General features: G+C 40.4%; 2 protein-coding genes across 7 annotated transcripts; both read left to right on the plus strand.

Annotated features, from left to right (window-relative positions):
• The first annotated feature begins 325 nt into the window (after nucleotides 1-325).
• si:ch211-188c16.1 (uncharacterized protein LOC562677 homolog) lies at nucleotides 326-9,168 on the plus strand. Of its 5 annotated transcripts, none has more exons than XM_063885215.1 (19): nucleotides 326-494; nucleotides 1,664-2,603; nucleotides 2,705-2,893; nucleotides 3,136-3,679; nucleotides 3,764-3,879; nucleotides 3,979-4,001; nucleotides 4,106-4,302; nucleotides 4,487-4,619; nucleotides 4,812-4,971; nucleotides 5,197-5,320; nucleotides 5,399-5,430; nucleotides 6,547-6,610; nucleotides 6,775-6,812; nucleotides 7,010-7,073; nucleotides 8,051-8,146; nucleotides 8,284-8,297; nucleotides 8,554-8,587; nucleotides 8,724-8,813; nucleotides 8,891-9,168. In XM_063885215.1, the coding sequence occupies exons 1-18, from the start codon at nucleotides 486-488 to the stop codon at nucleotides 8,791-8,793; spliced, it is 2,847 nt and encodes a 948-aa protein (XP_063741285.1). In that variant the 5' UTR covers nucleotides 326-485; the 3' UTR covers nucleotides 8,794-8,813; nucleotides 8,891-9,168. The 5 variants fall into 5 exon arrangements, 4 of the variants coding, with proteins under 4 accessions (XP_063741285.1, XP_063741287.1, XP_063741284.1 ...); XM_063885217.1 differs by having other exon boundaries at nucleotides 4,106-4,146; nucleotides 4,252-4,302; nucleotides 8,724-9,168; XR_010165976.1 differs by having other exon boundaries at nucleotides 8,284-8,417; nucleotides 8,724-9,168.
• A 659-nt stretch (nucleotides 9,169-9,827) lies between these two features.
• Nucleotides 9,828-23,960, plus strand: LOC134866020 (phospholipid phosphatase 3-like). Of its 2 annotated transcripts, none has more exons than XM_063885912.1 (6): nucleotides 9,828-10,183; nucleotides 15,381-15,535; nucleotides 20,125-20,405; nucleotides 20,519-20,576; nucleotides 20,729-20,905; nucleotides 21,464-23,960. In XM_063885912.1, the coding sequence occupies exons 1-6, from the start codon at nucleotides 10,045-10,047 to the stop codon at nucleotides 21,590-21,592; spliced, it is 939 nt and encodes a 312-aa protein (XP_063741982.1). In that variant the 5' UTR covers nucleotides 9,828-10,044; the 3' UTR covers nucleotides 21,593-23,960. The 2 variants fall into 2 exon arrangements, with proteins under 2 accessions (XP_063741982.1, XP_063741981.1); XM_063885911.1 differs by lacking the exon at nucleotides 15,381-15,535 and adding an exon at nucleotides 16,413-16,570.
• Nucleotides 23,961-24,506: the final 546 nt, after the last annotated feature.

The raw sequence follows: 24,506 nt of genomic DNA on the forward strand, positions 1-24,506 counted from the left end.
ATATAACCCCAGAACACACTTACAGCCAAAACATGGTGTCCCAATACAAACACAATAAACACTTTTGATGTCATAACAGTAAAACTATTTAAAACAACTACAACTGAAACACAAAAGTTTCCCTTTTTACAATTTCTGCAGTAAGGAATATTATGTATTGTTGTAGTTGAGATTATTATCATGATTATTTTTATTGAGAATATTATCATTAAAAAGAATAAAGAAACAGTGACGCTGCCTCTTTAACGGCACTACGTGACGTCCCTCCTGATTTGTCTATTAAGCAGCACGGACGCACATGTCATCAGGTCACGCGCAGCAGGTGCGTCTCGTGTGCTTCTCGCGGCATCAATTTCAAATTGTTTGTTTTAGCAGCCTGTTTCTTCTAATGATTTATCAACGAAGCCGACAGCTTCCACGTGACCTCAGTTTAGACCGCTTTCCGACGGTGAAAACCTGAACAGGAATGAACAAAACGAGCTACAATGGAAGAGGTAACTTTTAAAGATATTTAAAGAGTTACTTTATTCGAACACCTTTCAACGATAGCTTGATTTTAAAAAAGCATACAATGGCATTGGCTAACTGTTACCCCATGTTGGTTCATGCAAATTACAAAACTTCTAGTTGTGTCTAGCTTTTATCAGCAGATAGTTTGGGTTTTATTGGCCCAGATTCTCGGATATCTATCTCTAAGATGTCTCCATCCCCAAACGATGGCTGTAAATTTAATTTATGTTGTGGTGCTTACAGTATTTAAAATATTGCATTAGAAAGTCAGCAGTAGAATCATATTAAAGTGTTGAGAAATATAAGAGAAACATAAAAATGAGGGCTTTGTTTAACAAAAGAAGAAATATCAATCAAAACATTGATTTACAAATTCACACATTGTGCAGTGTCATCGGCTCTCATTAATACAGTCACTGGCTCACTAGTTTCAATAGCATACATTTTTGCTAAATCCCTACGATTCATTATGATTTTTTAACATAGACCGTTCACCCCTTGCCCACATAAGCATGAATCTAAGGTGTTTAGTATACTTGATAAATAATGGATATTTATTATAGTTTTCCTGTTATTAAACACCGACCACGTTTTCCTTACCTCTGCTTTTTGGTTCATTGTTTACCATGGAGGCACGTTTTTCAAGAAATTCAAATTAACATGGCTTGAAAACATTATATAGAAATGATAATGTTTGTGGTTAAATTATTAAGTTAAATTATTGGTTTGTAAACGGTCAAAAGAAAGTGTAAAAAAAAAAGCCCAATTTTCCTTCAAATGTCTTGTTTTCTCCACCAAACTGTTGAAACCCTAAACCTATCATTTTACAATCATCCCTGTACATACAGATCACATTACATTATTGTTATTTCCATTGTTGTTGTTTTATTATTATTTTGTACATTATATTAGGGTCAAGGCAGAAATCTTGAAGACAGAGATTTCAAAAACTCCATCATGTAAATCTAAGTAATTGTGTGAGAAATGTTCTTTTGTAATTTTGGTAAACCAACCCTTAAATTATGTTGTGCCAACATGGCAAAATTGGGGTTTTTCATCCGTAAAGAATCATTTAACTGAATTGCGTGTGTAAGTAATAGTATTTCTATTAATCTAATTATTCATGATTCTTTTTCTCTTCCCCTCAATGGAGGGACTGAGCAGTTTCAAAGCTCTGAGGGCCAAGTTTCAGGAAGAGGCCCTCTTGGCTCAATCCAAAACTAGTCGACCAGCTGTTGCAGAGAAACCCAAACACCTCCCAACCTCTGGAGCACACTGCAGCTCTGTGGTCACCAGTATTAATATTGCTGTAGAAAACAAGACATCAGTTCCCCGGGTCATATTCAGAGATGGGCTGCGGGCATCTGGAGGTAAGCGACCAATATCCTTTCCACCACAACCTCAGCAGACCTCCCCCTCATCCCAGCCGACTAATGAAGATGCCACAACAAGGCCTTCCCTCAAAGACAGACACATGGCTCTGGTGCTTCCTCTCCTGCATGCGAAAGAGAAAAGGACAGAACCACCAGCCAATAAGGAGCACAAACTGGAACCGGAGCCAGGGAAAGAAGTCCCACCACGAACAAAAATCAAGAAGAAAGGTCTGCTGCTTCCTTTCAAGTCAATTAAAGCTTCAAAGATCAGTTCAGACAATGGAAACGAGCCAACATATGTCGATTTGACCACCAGACCCTCGAGTGCTCCTGGTGAGTTACCCTCCTTGGAAAAACGAACCACAGAAGATGGGCTTTCCTTACTAAGTGACCAATCAACCGCAGAGTTCCTCCTGTCCAGCCTCGATATCCCAATCACCCCTCCTACTGCAGAGTCAAGTGTCGACTCCGAAAATAGAGTTATGAGCACCTTGGAGAAGGCCAAGAAGAAGTTTTCACGCAAGCAGATGTTGATCTCTGTTAAAACCAAGAGCTTGCGTTCCCCTGACTACGCCTCGAGAGACAAGGCGTTTCCTTTGCCGCCAGATAACATGGTGGAACCCGACCTACCCAAATTACCTGTACCCTCTCCCGTCTACCTTCCACACCTGGCTTGCCTATCGGCCCGGCCGTTCTTCAAAGTAGACCACTCATCACGCAGTAAGTTACATTCTTGTCCACGTCAGACACCCATTTTATCCTGTACTAGTTTTCGATAAGATATCTAACGTGTTTGCAAAATTGTCTTTCCCAATGGCTAGAGTCTGCTAGAAATAAACAGTTTGGCAGAGATAATACTCTTGCCTATTTCAAGACTGGTGAACCTCATCCAATCATTGACCCTCATAAGAAGCCTCTGCCTGACTCGAGGTCACTGGGTCCATTGCCTCCAAAGCCCCCCAGACCTCCATTTGTGGATCTCAGCTGTTACCATCGGCCCACAGTTAACGGTTTGTTAACTTTTCTTCATTTCTGTTTCTTTTTGTTCTCCATTTCAGTAGCTGTGCTTCATTTGAATATTATTTCCCCCCAACCCCCCATTTGTGGCTGACGGACTGAAGACTATATTGGCAGAAAGTTTGATTTAACTTTGACATTGCTCACTGTGTATTCAGTGCTGCGGTTTACATTATACTTATTTGTGGTTGGGTTGAACATCTGCTCAAATGCTGATCTTGGTTTCTTATTATAGAGGTGTCACCAGGTCTGAGCCAAGCACCAAGCCAAGAGCCAAAGGCCGAGCATCCATCCGTTTCCCAGTCGGTGCTGGATGCTCCAGAGTTTCCAGACTTTGAGAGTTCTGAGATTGAAACAGCAGACGGTGAAGTTGTTGACATTGCTGCGTTAGAACTGGAGGCCTTAGACTTAGTCAGCATTGAACTTCCTGTGCCAGATGACGGCGAGATCACCGATTACGAGGATCCACAAACTCAATTATTAATGTGCGATCCTGTAGAGCCTGTTATGAGCACCGCCATCCAAGATCTGAACCTCGGCAGTCAAAACATAATGCATCTTGATCCGGCCAGCTTCCCTGAACCAATAAACCTCCCAGAGTTCCCAGAGTCTGTGGTATCAGAGCAATGGTCTCAGAGCGAGGAGGTGATCGTGGATCCTCTTTCGAGCACTAAAGCTGACGAGACTGATCCGGGAGATGCTGAGTCCAACTCTGCTCTGCAGGAAACGGAGAACAGTAACCACGCAGCGTTGAATGATGGGAGTAAACCACATCCCGAGTGAGTTTTATACTACTTTCACATCACATTTTGAGTAAGGAAATACTTCACGTTCATACAATTTGATTCTTTTGCTTCCTCTAGTGTATCTTTACAGGACAGTTACTATGAAGCGTGCAATAATGTGTACGAGGATGTCGAGAACATCAACAAATTCATCTTCGGCCAGAACTCGCGCAAACGTAAAGCAGGACTGAAGAGTAAGAATGTTCACTTATTACTGTATATCTTCTTGATAAAAGTCCTTTTCACAGATCAGTATTGTCCCTGTTTTACTTCTTTGTTCCCCATTTCTACAGATCCATATGCTAGCCATGCTACGGTAACGCCTTTTCTTTTTAAATACATTTAAATGACAATGTAATCATCTTGAGTACGTTTGTGAAGAACAATGGCAAATTTTAAAAAATGGTCTCTTATTTTCAGAAAGAGGAGGCGCCTCATCATATATGGCACCGGAATCCTTGGTATTTATATTTTTTCTTAAACATACAAGTCTTGTGTTTTGTCTTAAATTGGCCAGTTTTTGTGTTTTTTTTTCGTATTTATTTGTTTTGTTCTTACTGTGGTAGGGGTAGTTTACATGGAGAACACTCTCATCCGACCTTTATTCAGGTCCACAGGTATGTCAGACATATCCCCTCTCATACCAGCCATATACTTGTTCCCTCTGTTTTTACATCTGGAAAAATCTTTAGTTATTTTTTACTGGCACATGGCTCCATTTATATTTCAGGTTGAACATGTTATCTTTATGTAAAATGAGTTTTCTTTGTGGCCATTGAACATTCAGATTTTTGTTTTCAGTAAGGAACGCAACAGCCCCAACACCGCTGAACATAAAGAGCAGAAGAAGAGGGAAAAGCAGCGACTGGAGAAGGAGAAAAAGGAGCAAAAAGAGAGGGAGAAGAAGGAAAATGAAATGAAAAAGAAGTTCAAAGTAAGTTGATAGTGGTAGTTAATACTTGTTTCAGTCTTGTAGAGCTGGATTATCTTTCTAGTCTGCTTCTGGAAGGCCTTTAACGGTCTGTTTTAACTTGCTAATATCCCATCCTGCATTTTGAAAGAAATGTTTTAGTCTCAAAATGAGGGTTAATGAATAAATTACATTACTGAAACGTTTGCTCTGTAGGTGACCGGCGGAGAGGAGGCCATGTACCACGCCAAGGTGACGGTGGCTAGCAAGGTTCGCAAGAATGACCTGCCAGTTCAGAACGGGGACACTGTGGGCATCATTCGCACCACCAACTGCCCCAAAGGCAAATGGTTAGCCCGAGACGCTTACCACAAATGTGAGTTCATACACATGTTTGTTTATTTTTTGATGTTGATAAAAGGTTCTGTCATAAGATTTTGCACTAGTCTCAGCATATATAAAAGTTGAATCTTGAACTAAAAGCAGGCTTAAAGTAACGTCTGATTACATAAAAGTAAAGGGATTCTCAAAGGTAAGTATTTTCGCTTTCACGATACACCCCACAGCTTCTGTTTTTTTTTCTTTTTCCTGGGTGTTGCAGATGGTTATATATCCGTGATGAATGTAGAACTAAATATCAAAGAGATGCTGGAACTTGGCAAGAAGGCCCAAGCAGCTGGACGAGGAGGCAACCTGGAAGGAGACACGATCAGCATTGGGAGCAGGTCAAATATGCTTTAGTTTCTAAATAAAAAATGATTTGTGTTTCATGATAAATGTCTAACTCTTTCTTTGTTTTGCAGATCATCTAGTCATCTTGTACTAACAAGCAGTTGTAAGTAAAAGAAGCCTCTGCACATCTAAAACATTTAAGAGATAGTTTACATATTTTAAAGTGGGTTAGTATGAGGTACGTTCCTTATTCAGTGTATTTCCTACAGAAAACATCCCTAGTTTGGACAAAGGAGTATCGCACAGGACCAAAGCAGTGTTCCACGGACAGGAGCAGCAGCAAAATGTATTTTAATCATCTAAAAGAAAGGCTGCCACATAAAAAATATATACCAGTTTTATTCTATGCAGTATTTTCACCACTTTCATAAAGCTCCTTCTCGGGGGGAACAGAAGCTGTTATCTTTACTCTCTCCAAAGCCACCAGTCTCCTTTGACAAAAAGACTGTAATTTCACCTTCTAGAACACCAAACTTCCCGTTGTACCGCTGCCTTGATTGGTTGGTTAATGATGTTATTGCGTGATGTTGGTGAATCTGAACTTAGTCTTGAAGAACACCTTAAGTCACACAATAACCGAGACTAACCACTAGAGGCATTAACCTTCAAGTCTGGAAAGGTAAAATATGTTTGTTTTTTTGTCAATGGGGTCAGCTGGCATGAACTGTAGAGCTGTCTGATGGCAGGTAAAATGTTCTTAATGTACTGTACATATATCTTTATACATAGGTATAATTTTCCTTCAGGCGGTTAAAATAACTGCCCAAGGCAACTGCAGAACATTGCTTTACTCCTGTGCCGGTACTTTTGTCTACTTCTTCAAACTTCAAAACATCGTCAAATATCCCTTTTATGATTAAATATTAACATTATTATTAATATTTGACAGCTTGTACAGTCGCATCTAACCCTACCTTGACATTAAGTACTTCAACATCTAAAAAGCAATGTATCCTTATAACTATGTAAAGTTAACCGGTTGGTTTCATGTATGGACTGTTGAATGGAGAACAGTTGCACAGAGGCTGGATACTAGCCCTTAGACCAACGCAACACAATACTTGGCCTTAATTACTCAAAGTAACTATTTTCCTTCTGCTTGACAGCTGTGTGTTGTTTTATGATTGTGAAGGAGTTCCATGTAAGCTGCGGTTTTTAGTTTCTACCCTGCCTTCCATCTATCATCGCTGTTTACACCAACCAAATGTGTTTCCCACAGTCACAGACGACAGTGAGGAGTGGGCTTGTGAAGACGAGACCCTCTCCCCCTTCAATGAGATGCAGTAAGTAATGTCCTTTACTGTGGCGTTAAGTTGCTTTTCAATCAGTGTTTTCTAAGAAAGGCGGAAACCATTGACCACATCAGAGAGCGTTTTAAGTAATTCCCTTTGAAGGATGGGATTGAATTCATGTGGTGGGCATTTTTGTTCCTCTTCTTTCTACATAGTTCCTTTCCCCATCAGACTGTCCCACTGCCTGAGATGTGTGAGTACATTTTATATCCGGTCTAAGTGAAAACACGAGAACAGAACATGGGTTTCCCACCCTCTCAGCCTTCTGGTTTTTAAGGGAAATGGAAGCTCTGCCTGTGGTTTTGTCAGACATTGATGTATAACAGACTGTAACGTGCCTCATCCCCCCCCCACCCCCCCGCTCTGCCCTTCATGTGTTCCCTTTGACAGCACGTGGCTACGTGAGCGCCCATCACACTCTGAGCGATGCCAACCTGGAGGACCTACACACACAGTGAGTCACACACACACACACACACACGTCAAAGCAGATACCTTGGCATGTTTCTTTTGAGTGTGTACAGATGATGTATTTCTACTAATGGATAAAAAGACGATATGAAAACAAAATCCTGTTCTGAACATGGGACTTTTATTTCACACAATATTGAAAAGATGACTACTATATCCTGTAATCTCCCCCACCAATATCAAACCCATGCATAAAATGTTTCAGCTGCATGTTTCTCGTTCAATATATTTTGTCAGGGGGTGTTTAACCTTTTACTTCAGTCAGTGTTCATGCTTTAAAGATGAAACGTGCTGTGTAAATTACACAGAAAGCTTTCTGATTGTTCAATTTCCCCCAGCTGAAGGGGGTTGGTGGTAGAGTTTAGAGAGAAATAAAAGTTAAAAGATGTGAAAATATGTTTTATAGTTAATTCCAGTTCCATCTTTAATACACGGGATGGTTTGAAGGCACAATGGGCTGATTTGAATAGGAATTGTATTTTATATATTCTCAATTAATGTATGAATTGTTTTTATTAAATGTCAATTCATTTTGAGAATTCACACAGTGATTTCAAAGTGTGTAAGGTGTTTGAATACAACCCCCCCCCCCCCCCCGCCCAGTGAGAATCACAATTAAATAACAAAGAAAAGCACGACATCAGCACATTTGCAAAGCTCAAACCAGCAGATGTTTAACATTTTTGCTTGAAAAATGATCAATTGTATTTTTTAAGTCCTATAGTACCACAAACAACTATTCCATACCTCATTAAATTGATTAGTATATGTCGGCATCTCCACACAATGAATTGTCCTCGATTAAATAATGCAAATCTTTAAGATATGTAAAGTAGGGCATCTATTATGGATTGTGATATAATGTATAGGTATGCCATGCCCCCTATAGGCTGCTAATGAGTATGAAAATTACTATTATAGTTATACAAGTCCTATCTCTTTCTTGTCTTTCAACACAAGGAATAGACATGAGGCCCTGCAGAAACTATCCATCTTCTTTCAACACAGCAAAGAGGAATTCAGAGACATTCCTGATGTCGGAGTAACCCCTACGAAGTACAGAATTCTCATATTCATTACCTCAACGATCTCTAATTAAAACTCATCTGCAATCGACAACTTTTGTTAATGATATCAAAATGTTCTCTCGTGTATTTTTCCCTTTCTTTCCATCCCTTCTATCCTCTGCAAAGTGCTGAGCCACCAAGTAAGTTCAGAGTTTAATTTTTTCCATGACCCCACTGTTGTCACCACTCGTCATTCTCACTGATATTGGTGCGGCTAAGTGCAGGCTACTTGGATATCTCTTTGAGGGCTCCACAGCCAGGTTGGCGTCCTGCCTGTAATGTCAAATATTTTGCTGGGGGGAGGGGACATTTATCAGACTCCTGTAACCTGGAGACGTGCTGCGGAGCGGTTCAAAGTTAATGTGACATTTTGTATCTGCTCCTCTTTTTACCCAGACTTCTTGTGTGCTGTCGAGGAGCCTCTGTATCCGTAAGTGTTGGTTGCTTTCCTCCTTATCAGCCAAGTGAAGCTTGTAGATTTTTGCCAAAGAAGCGCTGCCAGTTCTTCAGGTTGTTTGGCATTCTCCTCGTGAACTCTGACGACCCTTCATGTTTTGGTCTGACAGTGAACAGGAGGTTGACTTCACAGAGCTGGAACTCCTTCCTCCCCCTCTGCTATATGCTGACGCCTTCTGAGTACCACATCGCCAAATGAAGTAATGTCTAAACCTCAAAATCTACATTTCACAACTGAAATTTGTTACCATGATTCATATATATTTTTCCTGTACAGTGGACAAAAGAAAAGATCCTGAATAGAACCGCTGTGACTGTATTATAATTCTTATCACACGTTTTTGTTGAGTTTGTCGTGAATATTTCACATTAAGTTGTTCAGTTCTCTTGGTACTGTTATTAATCCACAATTTGAATCCTTGCACTTCATCCAGAGTGATGACATAAAGTAACTCTTCACTTGTACATTTAAGGATTTATTTGTGAATGTGTTCTCTGCATTTTGGTTTCTTGTTCTGTTTGTTACATCCAATAAAAATGTGGTGTTGATTTATATTTTTCATGACATTGTTTCCCTGATTGAAGCAGACTGCTGGATTAACCTATACATAAGGTGCTCCTGTACACCTGCAGGAATGAGTCCTAAAACATGGAAATGACTTGGCTTTCTTGCATTCTTGGTTCCATGTTCTCAAAATCAATGGGTTTTTTTTTTCATAGGTTTTTGGTGTGATGGCTGAAATAAGGTCTGCGGTTATGCCACATTTAAGAGATGTACACATTTTGTTCTACGACATAGAATGTCAGTGATAAACCCCACTTTTACTTTTCACATGTCTCAAACAATACTAGAGGTCTGCGTTTTCACAAAAGTGGTATTCATTTGTGAATGATTTCCTGCTCAACAAAACCTGTAAGTATTCACATTTTCTCCCTATTTTGCAATATTCAAAACTCCATTGGGATTGGATTCGCCCCTGTGCCCTTATTCCCGGATCTTCGTCATTGTTATGGCTGAAGTTGCTTTGTGAAATCCCCTTGTGACTGCTGACTTGTGGGTGGGGGGTCATCCAGCCCCAAGCACCCAGAGGTGTGTGAGTGTGTGGGTGTGTGTATGGAGGAGCTACCATATGGCATTAATTGAAAGGGGAGGAGCTGGAGGAGTGGCTTTCTTGGAAGGCTGTCACAGGACTCTCACTTGGAACGGAGGACAGGATGGTTAAAAGTTAGTAGAAAGTGAGCTGTGATTGTTGGAAGGGCTAGCGGTAATGTTTGGAGAGGGCGTATTTGCTCAATTAGTTTAGACTTGCATGACGACAACTGCTTCAAGTAGAAATAGCTAGATACAAAGAACGAAAGAAAGAAGCGAACAGCGGTAACTTCACCAATACTTTTATCCCGTTTTTATCTGAACCACATAAGACTTTTTAAATGCAACGCTGTTTGATATATGAGAAAACCATGGCAGGCGAGATGAAGAACGGCGGGAGTTCACTGAACAACAATAACTGCAAAGACCACAGCAGGAGGAAGCTACTGGTGGGAGTGGACCTCTTCTGTCTGTTCTTAGGTAAGAGCCCAACTGTATGCTAATGACCTCTAAAATATGTTTGTATAAAGTGTATTACAGGAGAACGTTTTGTTACTATGCACTGAATGTGTTGCTGTTTTACTCGCATTGTTTGTAACTTTACAGAGGTGGAAGAAGTACACAGATCTTGTGCTTAAGTGAAAGTAGAAATCACAAAGTGTAAAGTAAAAGCACTGTATGCAAGATGTCAGTAAGTACAACAGTATTGGCATCTAAATACTGTATACTGAAAGTACCAAAAGTATCTCATTATGCAGATTTGCCTATTTCAGAATATGTTTTTCTTTTTATTGCTCTGTTTACCAAGCTGGTACAGGTGAAACTAATTTAAACTCATTTTGAATTTAATCCAGGTGTTACTCAAGTCTTTAAGGGTTGATTAATATTTGTTGTCATTAATCCATATCTGCAAAGTAACTAAAAGTACTACATAAATGTAGTGGAGTAATAGTTCAATACTCTGAATTGTAGTGGATTAGAAGGATAAAGTAGCAGAAAATTACCTCTTAGTACCTCTAAATTGTACTTAAGTACAGTACTTGAGTAAATGTACTTGGTTACTTAACACCACTGTTTACAGGATGTGTTTAAAGTTGTGTTTTGGCTTCCAAACTCTTACATACACGTATAATGTGGTGTTTTCTATAATGTTGAGACATTAACTTTCACATTTCTACTCATGGTGTCTTCATACATTAAGTGAGCTTAATATAATTATTTGTATTTAAAAACTATTAAGCTACTTATTACATTTTAACTTTTTAGTGTAGCTACACCAGCTCGTCAAGCTATGTTTCCTACGCAACAAGTGATGTCTTATTACAACTTCAAATGAGCTACAACAGCTATTAAGCTGAATATTTTCCAAAAATATATTAGCTTAGCTAGTAGTGGAAGTATGTTTTCCTCAGCGGCGGCCAACCCCTCACAAAAAATAGTGCTGGCAGAGGGGAAAGTAATATATTGCTACAGGAGGGATATATTTCTTTGGTCTCCAGCAGCCACACCTGTACTGTAGCTCACTCTGCTTTGACTCCAGAATGGCTCACATTCCTCACCATCAGGAATTCTCTTGATCTCAACATCTGGCATAATATATTGTGTGTGTCTGTGGAGTAATTAAGGGAAGTGGTAAAAAAAATCAGCCCTGAGTGTGTGTGCATGTTGATCAGTACAGGTCCTGTGATGTTAAACAGCTGGAAAACACTAGGTTCAGGTTGTTGCATATTTTTTTAAACTGACGTTTAAACCCAGAAGGTTCACCCAACTGTGAGGCTTTAACCTTTGACCGTTCTCTAATCTCACCCTGTTTTTATCTTCATTAACGTAATCCTGGATGGAGTTCCTTGGAACATCAGCGTAAGAACATGATTGCAAATGGCAATGCAGTGTTCAATTTAGGAACAAAACACTGAATGGGAAAGTACCAGCCAAGCTATTGTTAAAACAATCCCATGAAAGATCTACAGTGTAATATTTTTCAGACCACACTATATTTAGATTTTGTCTCAAAGGAGGGTAAATCCCCAGGATTTTCTGTGTATGTACCTTACCACAGAGAAGCTTGTCAACAAACCAGCATTGTGTTTCTTGCTGAAGATGTGGTTTAGAGAGAGCGACCACAAGGAGGAAATGGTTGACCAGTACTGGTAATCAGTACGCCTCCATTCTCACAGTGATTGAAGTTATAGTATTACTGCATCTAGGGAGATTTCTCTCTGCTTTCATGAACTCTCAGGTCACTGTAATCCCAGTAGACCACCAGTGCCAGTAACAATAACATTAGTCAGTACACTGGCGGAGAAATCCGCCCCTGATGCAGTTGTGAACTACATCCTAGTGAATAAGGCTTAGGAAAGCAGAAAGCTGCAATTAAGTGCATTTGCCTGAACCCGGTGAGGTTATCAGGTTCAGTTAATGTTGACAATGACAATACTTTAATGGTGAGGGTATCTAGTTCCTTTTTCCTTGTTCACAACATGATATGTCCAGTTTAAAATGCATTCATCATACATTCACAGTATGTGCATACAAGGTTGTATGAGCCATGTGTCTAAATATAGACATATACTTTGTGACATTGTTGTGTATGATTTATTCCTTTTTTATGTTCATGCATCGTTTGTGTGTGTTTGGGGGTTGTGGGAATAGAGGAGGAACAGATATGTAAACTGCCTCTTGTTTAACACCAGATCTTCCATAGATTTGAATAATAAATAGATGGAAAAGCAGCAGTAATAACCGCTAGCAATTCAATGCAAATGTGCTTTTGTGTAACCCAAGAAGGCAAACCTACTTTCTTTTCCGTAGTGGAACTATGAAGTACAGCAGACTGACAGACAGGGGGTCGGTTGTGTGGGGGCTGCTGGGAGTAAAAACAACTGCATCTGTGTATACACCACAACTACCTCAGACATGTATACATTTCTACGCCAGACACTGAGAGATCCCTGCAAGTGGAAAATGTGCGTCTGTTTATTTTAATAGTCACACTCTGTGTTTTGGCGAAAGCCTCCAAAATATGGTAGGGATTTAATCCAGCGTGAATACACTGATTCTAGTTTCCACAAACGGCAGCTACACAAAGCTGCCTATGCTAAACTAGAGGGGAAGGCGAAGGAAATTCCACCAAGTGTCATATTTTGATGTGAGCCGGCTCTTGGTTACGTGCAGAAAGAGCAGCCATCATCATTCTTAATTTACGCTGTTTGCTTGTTTTCTGGTCCCTGGTTGATTGTTAAGCAAACTGCCTCAGGGTTAAGCCGGATAAAAGACACCTGATGCTAACATTAGCAACTGAAAACTCACCCGGGGGGGGGTTGAAGTCATTTTGTTTGCTTCTGTTGTCTTTGGGTCAAGCTAATGCAAACCCATGCTTGCTGACTAGTGTTGTCATTGGCAAGATGAGGACAGCCTCCCCCCTTCCTCCTCCTCGCCCCCCGGCTGTTAAAAAGCGGGAAGAAGAGGGTAGGAGGGGGAAATCCTAACGCGCTTTACTCAGTGGTGATGCTGCACTGTTTAGACGGATGGAAGGGGTCGGAGGACAGAAAAAAAAACTAACCCGCTGGGTGTCGGGAAAACAGGAACTGACAGCATCTTGGTGTGCTTGTGTTTTTTTAATCTTCCTCACAATCAGTTTTTTGAAACACTTGACCCGTGCTGGTTCCTTTTTGAGAAAGCCGTGGATTCTTCAAAATCCCCACCTCTTGTCTCTGTCCATCAATCCCTGCCCTCGACATCGGGCAAGGGTCAGGACTCTTGGGGTTTCAATTGCAGTCTTTTTTTTTTTTTACAACACATACAGTATATCAGCAGTTTTGGGAGGCCAAAGTCTCTGTTTTGGGAAGTCTTGTGAGGTTGTGTTCACGGCCAGGCTAAGCAAACTGAAGGGATCAGACGTTGAAGGTTCAGGGTACTGTAAAGTAATGTATATTTTCACGGTTTCTGAACTCTGAGACGTACCACCCTGCGCTTTCTCTCGCCACCAGACTTCCTCTGGATCTGATTGAATCTGCGTCTAGGTATTTGTTTGGAGAGCGAGAATGAAAAGCGAGAAAGTTAATAACGTGAATCCTGCTGAATGTGGAGGGAAGGACCGAATTCCGAGGTTCCCATCAGGCATCAGCGCTCCGACTGTAACCTGAGCTCAACCCAGCTGGACCTTCAAAGGCCAAAGTCAGCTGTGTGTGTGTGTGTGGATGTGAGGGGTTGAGGGGGCTCAGCAAGTGAAGCGTGTGCTGACATTTGGTTTTGAGAAATCATGCCCCCTCTCTTTCACCACAACCCTCCCTTCCCTCGGCAGCTCTCGGTGTTGACCTCTACACCCCGGTGCTTTTTCGGTTTTGAGACAGAGTAAGGCAGCGTGTGAGAAAGTGAGTGCCGATGTTTGTTTTCCTTTGTATCGCCAGATCTGCAGATTTATTCAAAGAGAGACTTGAAAGCCCCACCATTAGTTAAATGTCGCTTTGAAGGGATATGAAAGTGCGTTTTTTCCAAATTCTGTCAAGAGATTGGAGGCGTCTCCTGGGTACCACAACGTCCACACTCAAATTTCAAAGTCCTCCATTGAAGCCATTGGTAGACGGGGGGAAAATAAGCTGTCCCTTTTGGCTAGCATATCTCTAGCACCCACTCTGTTTGTCGGAAGATAAATAAGATCTCTTTGCCTCTTTAAGTGGTTAAAGACACTAAATTGATCAGACGCAGACACCCCCCGGGGCATCTTATAGCCGGCCTTTTTAAAGTGCACTTGAAAGCCTCGCCAGGAGAGGAGAGATGGCTCTGATACTGTTCGTGTTTTTTTTTTCTTGTCAGCTAGCAGCAATGGTCTCTAACTTAAAAACATGACACATCCAATGCTGTTAGAGCTAACTCGGGTTTGCGATGAGTTGATGCAATTCTGAGCGAAAAGGGTTCACTTAAGTCTAAGACAAAGATGCAGTTTTGATTAATTCCAATGCTCATTTACTCATGACAGCATCAGTGTTGGCTTTAAAAACATGATGGAATAGGTGACTTGAATAAATGTCTGCTGGGAGTTTGTAAAATGTTTGTCAGCTTCTTTCTGTACATCAGTGTTTCCACTTACTGGACTTTGAGTGAAAGAATCTGTTAACGTCCAGAAAATCTAAATGTCTCCAGTCGTAATGTCCGCTGAAAAGAATTCCCCCCAAGCGAAGTTTGAATCGATAGTATGCCTTATAGGCCTTCGTCTATTTTGATATGTTTACAAAAAGGTTTTTTTTTTCGATTTTTGAAAGTTTTGAATATGTAGACATTGTGGAATATGTAAAATGTAATGCCATTTTTTTTGCCATTGGGCACAATTCTAATGACGGGACATGTATCATTTGAAATAGCCTACTGATGACAACTTTAAATTTTTTCTGTTTTATTATTATTTTTCGGGCCATGAGATGCATTTGAAAAGGGTAGATGGAGGTGGTGGCATGCGTTAAAGACCCGCCAGTCGGTTTAAACCTGCGTTCAAGGTCATTCTTTAAATAGCCTTTCTATAAGTTGTTCAGCTTACTAAAAAACAGATTATATATGATCAGAATTTCTCCCATTTGGAAGTTGACATTTTCCGTGACACAAAGCAAAACAGAAACGCTGCCGTACATGTGTGTATCTTCCTGTTTATAATGTCTGATACAGCTGACCTCTGCCCATACAGTTGTGCTTGTTGGTGCGTGTTTGCACAAATCTCCATTCCCACCGTACCAGAGAGGATTCTTCTGCAATGACAACAGCATCGGGCTGACCTATAAGGGCAGCACGGTGTCCACCATCATGCTCACAGCCGTGGGCGTCACTGTGCCCGTGGCCTCAGTAAGTCCTGCTGTGGTACTGCAAGACAACGAGAGAGAATATGTTGGGACACCCGGTTCCTCCAACGGTTGGCTGGTGACACGATTGGCTCGACAGGCTCTGAGTCACACTCAGTGGTTATACGTTGCACACCATTAGCTGCAAATCATTTAGACCGTGCATTACAGCCAACCATTGGTTTCCATTCTTTTCACAAATGTAAGAAAGGGTATTAAAAGTAATCTATGTGGTAGAAATTCCTAAAAACTGATGAATTAATTGTTTATTCCATGAAAAAGTCAGAAAATAAAGAAAATGCCTGTCACAGATAAACACATTTAAATTGCCTATTTGTCTGAACAGTTAAAAAAAATGGAGATATTCAGCTAACTACAAAATAGGAATTAGATAATGCCTCCATTTAAGAAAATCATTTTTGGTTAAGATGACTAAATCAACTTTTGGAAGTATTACCAATCATTTTCTGTAACGTGATCTTTTTATTCCAACATTTTTGCTGCTCTTTGTAAATCTACAGTCCCATTAAAAATGGAAACTAATGGCAGCCTGAGTAGAGTGTAAAATTGCTTTGGAAAATGGCCATCAGCAAAAGGGAAAAAAAATCAGTTTTGGGCCCTAATAAAGTCTCGAATAATAAGACTGAAAATGAAACAAACCTGGAGTCATTATTTCTTGATCAGCCACAGATCACAGCCACAGAATGGATGGAGCCTGTCCCAGATGTTCCCTCGTTGCCTCTTGCTTGTACCTGCGACCTCTGTAATTTGCGTATCATTAACCCTGCACCTCCATCTCTCTCTCCCTCCCTCCCTCCCTCACCCATCCCCAACCACCCCTCCTTTCTCTCTCTGTGCCGCACACTGCTTCCTCACACTAGCCGGCCTGCCTTTCTTGGTCATTGAGACCAGCGCTGTTCAGCCTTACCGTAGAGGGTTTTACTGCGACGATGAGTCCATCAAGTACCCGGCCAAACACGGAGACACCATTAGCGACGGTGTGCTTAGCGCTGCTGGCATTCTTATCACCCTCCTCTCTGTAAGTCACCTCACTCTGATCACTAATGTCATCATCATCACTCTGTGTTTTTCAGCAGCCTTCACCATTACTAGCAGCACACCCACTGTCACATGATGTAGAAAATGTATTCATTACTATACACCTTACTAACATTTTGGACAGATATGACGCACTTTAACTGGATTAATAAAATAAGATTATCTCATTGCTTCTCATTCAACAGTCATTCATCCAACCAATCACATTTCAGAAAGTTAAATAAGAAATACGTCCTGTTTTCAACACTTATATTTGGCAAACATATCTGTCCTTGGATCATACATGGTGATATAAATGTCTTTATTCAGAAATATCGCACAAAAATGTGTATCTGTTTATGATTACATTTAAAATATATATATTTACATTTAATTTAGCTGACGCTTTTATCTAAAGCAACAAAAAGTCCATTCAACCATGAAAAAAACACTCAAAAAAGCAAGAATGCTGCGCTTACATTAGGTTTTAATGAGCCAAAAATAAAACAATATGATACTGATGTAAGGATGTTCAACTGTTGACTCTATTACATTTGCCATATGTGTTTATGCCTTTCTCCAATTTAACCATTCATATTCACTGCACTCAAACCCTTGTTCACACTCCCATTAGAAAGCTTTATCCGACTGTAAACTGAGATTATCCCACATGATTACTGAAACAACACCCCTCATACCTGTGCTATCAGGCCCTCTTGATTGGCTTCAGCACATTCCAGATAAAAAGCAGTCAACAACATTTGATGAGGGCTTTTCTCCTCAGGGGGGCTTGAGATGTTTCCACTGATTAGAGCACTCTAGCTATCAGTGAGTAGTTTGTTGCAATGTCCTGAGAGAGAAACAGTAAGGATACGCTACCCCGACATCCTGTAGATATTTAGATATAAAAAAAAAATGTGTACATGTATTTTGCCGTTGTTCTCGGCCGTGCTTTTCCATTATCAATGCTTCTGTCCACACGGCTTTGTGAGGGCTGAAATTTCAGTTATACTTAACACAGATAACCAGACCCAGAGCGTTTTTCGGCTTTCTTTTATTCCCTCAGATCTAAAGTAGGTAAATTAATTGAGTTTTTGTCTCTGAGCTCTCCCAAATAATTCTGAATTGACTGCACTTCTGCGGCTCAAGAGGAAATCAGTGTAGCTACTGTACAGCTGCTTCTGTTGTGCCACTCGAGCGCTTATAGAAGTCCACTCTGCATTTTTACTAAATTAGCATAGCAAAAAAATAGATCATAGGTAACTGTTATGTTACCAATAGGGTTGGGCAATATATCTATATTATATTGATAGCATTTAATATATTGAACTATATATCTGATTTTTGGATATCATCATATCATAGTAAGTGATGTCTTTTACAGTTTGAAAGGCTGATGTAATTTAATAATCAAAATGTTAGTTCTGTCTTAATCTTCAAGTTCTTTTGACTTTTAATGAAAGTTAAACGGAAGCCTCAAACAGTTTAAAACTGTTTTAGGACCTTTCAGCTTGATTGCCCAGTATATAACATTTGTAAGAAAAAAACAAACGTTAAAGTTACTTTGAGTCATTAGAATGGTTCAACAGTAACCTTCTGAAAACTGCCAACAGACTAGCAAAAACAGATCCCTTGGACCTGCACTAAGCAGCACATTTGAAAATCCTTCAGGGACAATTTAGTTACCCACTTATGTTCCTCTAAACTTGCGATTAGAATGTGCAGTTGACACCTGGAGGACATGCAATGGGAAGGTGCCTTGCCTCCTGACGTCTCTTTCCCTGTAGCCAGTAGTGCCCCCCCCCCTCCTAAAGAGCAGACTGCTACCAGGCTTGGGGCCACAGGGGTTTTAATGGTGAGAATAACAGCTGGCCCCATGTTATTATGGTTGACGCAATGGTTGTTTGGTTAGATACTGTAATTGGTCGGGTGGAATTGTGGTTAGTGTCCAAAACAAGACTTTGCCAGGTATCTAATTTTCCCCTCGCAAAAACCCCCTGGAGCGTTGTGGACAGAAAACACCAGCATTATGTAATTTAGTGCTTTGTTTCCCACCGAATGGAGCTGAGAATCATAAGAAGCCAAGTCCTCTATAATTTATGAAGATCTTTTCAGAAGAAATGAAAACCTCATGGTGTCATTTTGGAAAAACAAGACATTTGAAACAAGCCGCAAATCAGCATCTTGCACCCATGATTATCTCTTGAGGTTTTAGAGTAACAGCTCTATGTCCCGCAATGCCAATTCATTTATGCATTCACATGGTTAATTCTTTCACACAAGGGGAACCAGATGTGTTTTCTCCCCCTTCCCTCTTTTCCCATGAAAGCAGCTGGGCTTTATCGAGCTGGCTCTAAAGGCCTGAATGGTGGAAAACAACACACTCTATCGGCTTGTTGAATCTCCGTCGGGGCTACCCCTCTGCACAGAGTGTTTCCCAGAATGAGACTTAGTTCTGCGCCCCTCGTAAGAATGTCTGATGAAACAGAGATACTAACAGAAAACAGCCAGACATCCCGTTTGAAACTGGAGCCGTTTCAGAGAAGGAGCCGGAGCGGTGAAAAACAAGCATGCCCCCGATGTGCGCCTGGTGGAGTCCCGCCACGAAAATCAGACACGTCTCCAAGCTCAGCGTTTCTGCTGATTAGAACCAGCGGTGCCTCCCCCGCTGCCCCCCTCATTCCTCCAATCACCTTCCATTTTCTTTCTCTTTCTCCTCTACTCTGAAAGCTTTCTGCCCTCCCCTCCTGTCACTCTGATTTCCCCATGAAACTCCCCGAAATTCTCGTTCTGACTCGTCTACCACACTTTCATTTTGAGCTGTTGGAAGACAACGAGATGAGGGGGTTGGAAAGCGTTTTTTGGGCTGGAACAGCTGTTGCGAGTTAAGGCTGTCTACCCCCCCCCTTAAGTGCGCCTTGAACGTCAGTCGTCGGTTTTAGACGGTGGTTTATTTGCACACTTACTGAAAACTATACAAGGCGGACAGTTTGATTCACCTCCCACGTCGCCTCGCTGTTTTTCTCTCAGAAGTAAGATGCACAGGTAAACACGTTCAACTCCAAAGTAGCACTTTTCAAACCACTTCAAGAGAAGTCATGAATTCTATTTTAGCTGTCATAATGACATCTTATCCCAAAAAAAGGCACGTACGTTAATTACAATTCTCCACTCTGACCATCAGCCTGTTCCTAAAAGTCTACCCTCGCAGAATCACAAACTTTGATGTTCATTTGCACAAAAGCACAATGTTGTAATTTGGAAAACAGGGTATTTATAAAAGTATGATACGAGATCTAATAAGAACAAAGTTGATTTTTTAGATAATGAGTGAAAACACTTTTTTATTAAATTACAACTGAAATATGAGCATGACACTTAGCTGACCAAGCAAAATCCTCTCAAAGTGCTCTCCCATTCCTCATAAACAAATGTTGGCTCTCACACACTTTCACACAGTAGATATGATTTAACTGCTTTGGAATTAATGGTTTCAATGGGAATTTGTTAAAATCCTAATAAACACTGACGTCAACATCTCTTCCGTGCCTTCAGATCATCATCGGGGAGAGCTACAGGATCTACTTCCTGAACGAGGGATCCAAGTCCTTCGTGGGGAACCCCTACATATCCGCTCTGTACAAGCAGTTGGGCGTGTTCATCTTCGGCTGCGCCATCAGCCAGTCATTCACTGACATTGCCAAAGTGTCGGTGGGCCGCATGCGCCCTCATTTCCTCGATGTGTGCAAACCTGACTTCTCCACCATCAACTGCTCCCTGGGCTATATCACTGACTACCAGTGTCAGGGACCAGAGAACAAAGTTCAGGAGGCCAGGTATTATCATAAAATGAGAAACAATTTATCGAAACGCGCTTTAACAGCTTTTTACAGTTTGCAAGTGTAGTGTTAGCTATAGTTCAAAGCTTATTGTCCTTTATTCTTTTCAGGAAGTCTTTCTTCTCTGGTCATGCATCCTTCTCCATGTACACCATGCTTTACCTGGTGGTAAGTTATTCAATTGTGTACACACACACACACACACACACACACACACGTTCTCTTACATATAGAGAATATTAGAAACCCATTTCCCTCACTAGATAATAAAGATTATTGGTACCAGTATCACATTGCAAATGCTCTTTCTTTTTTTATAGTTTTACCTGCAGTCTCGGTTCACTTGGCATGGAGCTCGCCTGCTGCGCCCTCTGACCCAGTTCACCCTCATCATGATGTCTTTCTACACCGGCCTGTCCCGTGTGTCTGATCACAAGCACCACCCCACTGATGTACTGGCGGGTTTTGTGCAGGGAGCCCTGGTGGCCTACTGCATAGTAAGTGGTTCTATTATGTTGTAATATTAGATGAGATCTGTTATCCTTAAGAATGGTTGATTCCTTTACATTTATGAGGCCTCAACTATAAATACATGTTTTGTTTCTTACTTTCACTAAACAATAATATAATTATATCTTCTTTTCTTAAACAGGTTGCACATTTTTTTATAGACACAGAAAATATCAGTTTTAAGTAAGGGGCTAAACAAGGTATCTGGTATATTTGACAAATGGGTAAGAAAGATAGGTTACGTTAATGCTTTGTTATATATCGAGATGTAATCTAGTAAACAAATACATATAATTGGCAGTTGTAAGCATTACCATGAAACGAGAATGATTGCAGTTAGATTCAACCCCACTGAAAATGGAAAACGGAAGAGGCCCTAATACAGAACCTTGAGGAACTCCATATTGTATCCATAAATTAAAGGAAGTTGCAAAACCTTTGAAAGTAACCTATAAAGAACAAAATAGCACCAAGATTGATTTTATGTGTAGCTTGATTTTGAAGGTGTCCCCTTGTGAGTAACATTTTTTGTACTTCTTCCGCAGGTATTCTTTGTGTCTGATTTGTTCAAGCCAAAAGGTAGACGCTCAACCCTCTTGCCAACACAAGTGAAGAAAGATCTTGTTCCTCCAGCAGACATCAGAGAGCGGAGCAACCATCTCATCATGGCATAGAGACGACTGCAAACTGACTCTACATAACCCTGTACTGTGCCATTTCAATCACTTCTACAGCCATTGGCCAATACTGGATAGAACCAACTCTCAGAAAAATGGATAGTGCAGACAACACATGGAATCTTTAAACACCTCAGAGGATGTCAAGTTTCGCTTTCTCGACGGAAATCTTTTCTCAGACATTTTAATGTGGAAAAGAGAGAGGACTTAAGATATTTGTACCTCCACTGTTATGAAGATTATTTAAGATTCTCCTCTGTCGAAGCCTTTCCATGGACAAAACTCTGAAAAGAAACTGAGAAACGGCAGCTGTAAACAAAGCTGTGTGTGGCTTCTTTTGCCTTCTACCTTCAGCTGCATCCAGCATTGGAGCTACACTAATATTCCTGCCTCTCACTCACCGTGTAACTAATACAAACAAATCATGACGAAAAAACAGATTCCTTGATTTTTATGAAGGATGTTGTTTTTGTTACGAACGTAAGCATTTTATGTAGGTCTGTACGATAACTTCTTCTGTTTGACGATATAGTGTCCAGAGATTGTTGCGATCAACAATAATTCTGTTATTTTAAGACTTACGGAGGTAATGATAATGTTACAGGATGGCAATGCAAATACACCCTTTAAAAGAGATTACTATATATTTGTAACGAATATTCACATTCTTGGAAGTACATACCTGTACAATGAAAGTTTTATAATGGATGATAAAACACTTGAGTTTATTCTAATATCAGTTTAGGGTAAAAAGTTGGTAAAATGCGTAGGTAATCAACAGCAAGTAAACACAACAGGCAAAATGATGACGGTCATGTCAAACAAATCATACCATTAATCGGTAACCTCAAAGTTATCGATGTCATGTCCATTTTTCGTACCATAGGTCATAAACGATCATAAGTGAAAGATGTCATGACCATACATCAATTGGGCGTAAAAATAATCAAGATCAGGTCAATATTTTCGTACCATAAGTCAGGAACTTAATTTTTGTGGCCTAATTACATGTGTGAATTAATAGCACTATATTAGCTTGACTCTGTTTTACCACTTGATTGACCTGAAGTGAAGCTTTTGGAAAGCTTTGTAAGCATTTATGTCCGTAATGTTGTGTTCCTTAGGAGGAGCACCAAAGTGTTGGATGTGGGCCTCTTTCTGCTGGCTAGGACGAGCCCCCACTGAGCCATTTAATGAAAGTACTATCTGTTATATGTACCAGGCGGGTGCTCATAAGTGTTAGGTCAGAATCTGTGTGTGTGTGTGTGTGTGTGTGTGTGTGTGTGTGTGTGTGTGTGTGTGTGTGTGTGTGTGTGTGTGTGTGTGTGTGTGTGTGTGTGTGTGTGTGTGTGTGTGTGTGTGTGTGTGTGTGTGTGTGTGTGTGTGTGTGTGTGTGTGTGTGTGTGTGTGTGTGTGTGTGTGTGTGTGTGTGTGTGTGTGTGTGTGTGTGTGTGTGTGTGTGTGTGTGTGTGTGTGTGTCCCTTGCATTACTTGTGGGTTAGGGTAGGGTGTTTTGTGAGCGTGCCAGTGTGTCTAAATGTCATGTCTATATATTTCAATGTTTATAGCCTACAAGTGTGCCTCTCTTCAGTCAGAGAACAGGCACCTGCGCTTACAGACATATGCAATTTGAGATGGTAACACTGTGGAAAAATGCATCACATGCAGTGCTTGTTCTTTACTGTTACTAATCAGAGTAATTATTTTCATCACTGAGGAATCCTTTGATATACTGTATGCTACTCAGACATAAATAGACTTTGAGTAAATACAGGGACTTCCTAGAGAAGCGCTTACTTACATTAGATTTTCAGAATGAAAGCACAAAGAAGCAAAACATTTTTGGCACATTGTAATCGCTTGAAATCTCATGAAGTTGAAAATCATTGCATTGAATTTTAAACTGCGTTTGCATGACCTTAATGTGTTTGCTTTTTTTTTTGCAAAAAAACTACTTTAAACCACTGAAAGCGTCATCTTAACTCAGTTTTAGGTTACTGAGACAACTTTTGAAAATGTTTAGAGATGTACTTTAAACGGCATCAGAAAATTCTGCATGCTACCACGCCTTGTACATTACTGTAATATGTATACATACAGAATATCTCTTGAATAAATGCCCACTATGACTTATGTGTCGAGACCTGTGTAAATGTAAAACATGCTGCTTTATAGAGGCAGAGCTTGGTGGTCATCCAATAAAGGTGACACATTGTGAATATTAAGTCTTTTGAAAAACATAGCTCAGTACATGTTTCTTAAAAATTGCCTTTCCATATTTTTGTATTGTGTGAAATTTTGTACAATAAAACTGTAAGACGTATAAAAGATAGACTGTCTTTTAATAAACTACTAAAGTTCAGAAGCAGTTTACTGTGATGTTTATTTCACTTTTTAGTCATACATGGTTTGTGTGAAACTCTTGACTGTTATACTATGATTCAGCAGTGGGCCACCTTTGCGTGCAATGGAGAGATCTGGGCGTGGGGCAATAGTAGACTTCCATGCTTGGCTTCCTGTGGGGAAATAGTGTACATTCCAGGTTTTAACCCCTCTCCCCTATGGCTCTCGAATAATATAGACTCCACAAAGAAAGTATGCCAGAGTGGCACAGTACATTCACATATGAGAATACTTAGAAGCTATGTAATTTGCCTGTAGTGTAGTGTATAATCCCTGCAGATGGCTTTGTCTCCACATAAAACCTTAATAATCCATATACATATATATAGACCATCTACAGGTTGTACCATGTGAAGTTACTGCTTGTGTCAGCATATCTTGAGCTTGGTTTTGGAACACTTTTCACATGGTATTTAAAGCCGATTGATTTTACTTTGGATCAGGCACAGTGCCCAGAAGGAGATTAGAGTTGATAAATTGAATAAGCTGCAAAATGTGTTTTGTGTTT

Source organism: Eleginops maclovinus, chromosome 6 (assembly GCF_036324505.1).
Source record: "Eleginops maclovinus isolate JMC-PN-2008 ecotype Puerto Natales chromosome 6, JC_Emac_rtc_rv5, whole genome shotgun sequence".
Taxonomy (NCBI): domain Eukaryota; kingdom Metazoa; phylum Chordata; class Actinopteri; order Perciformes; family Eleginopidae; genus Eleginops; species Eleginops maclovinus.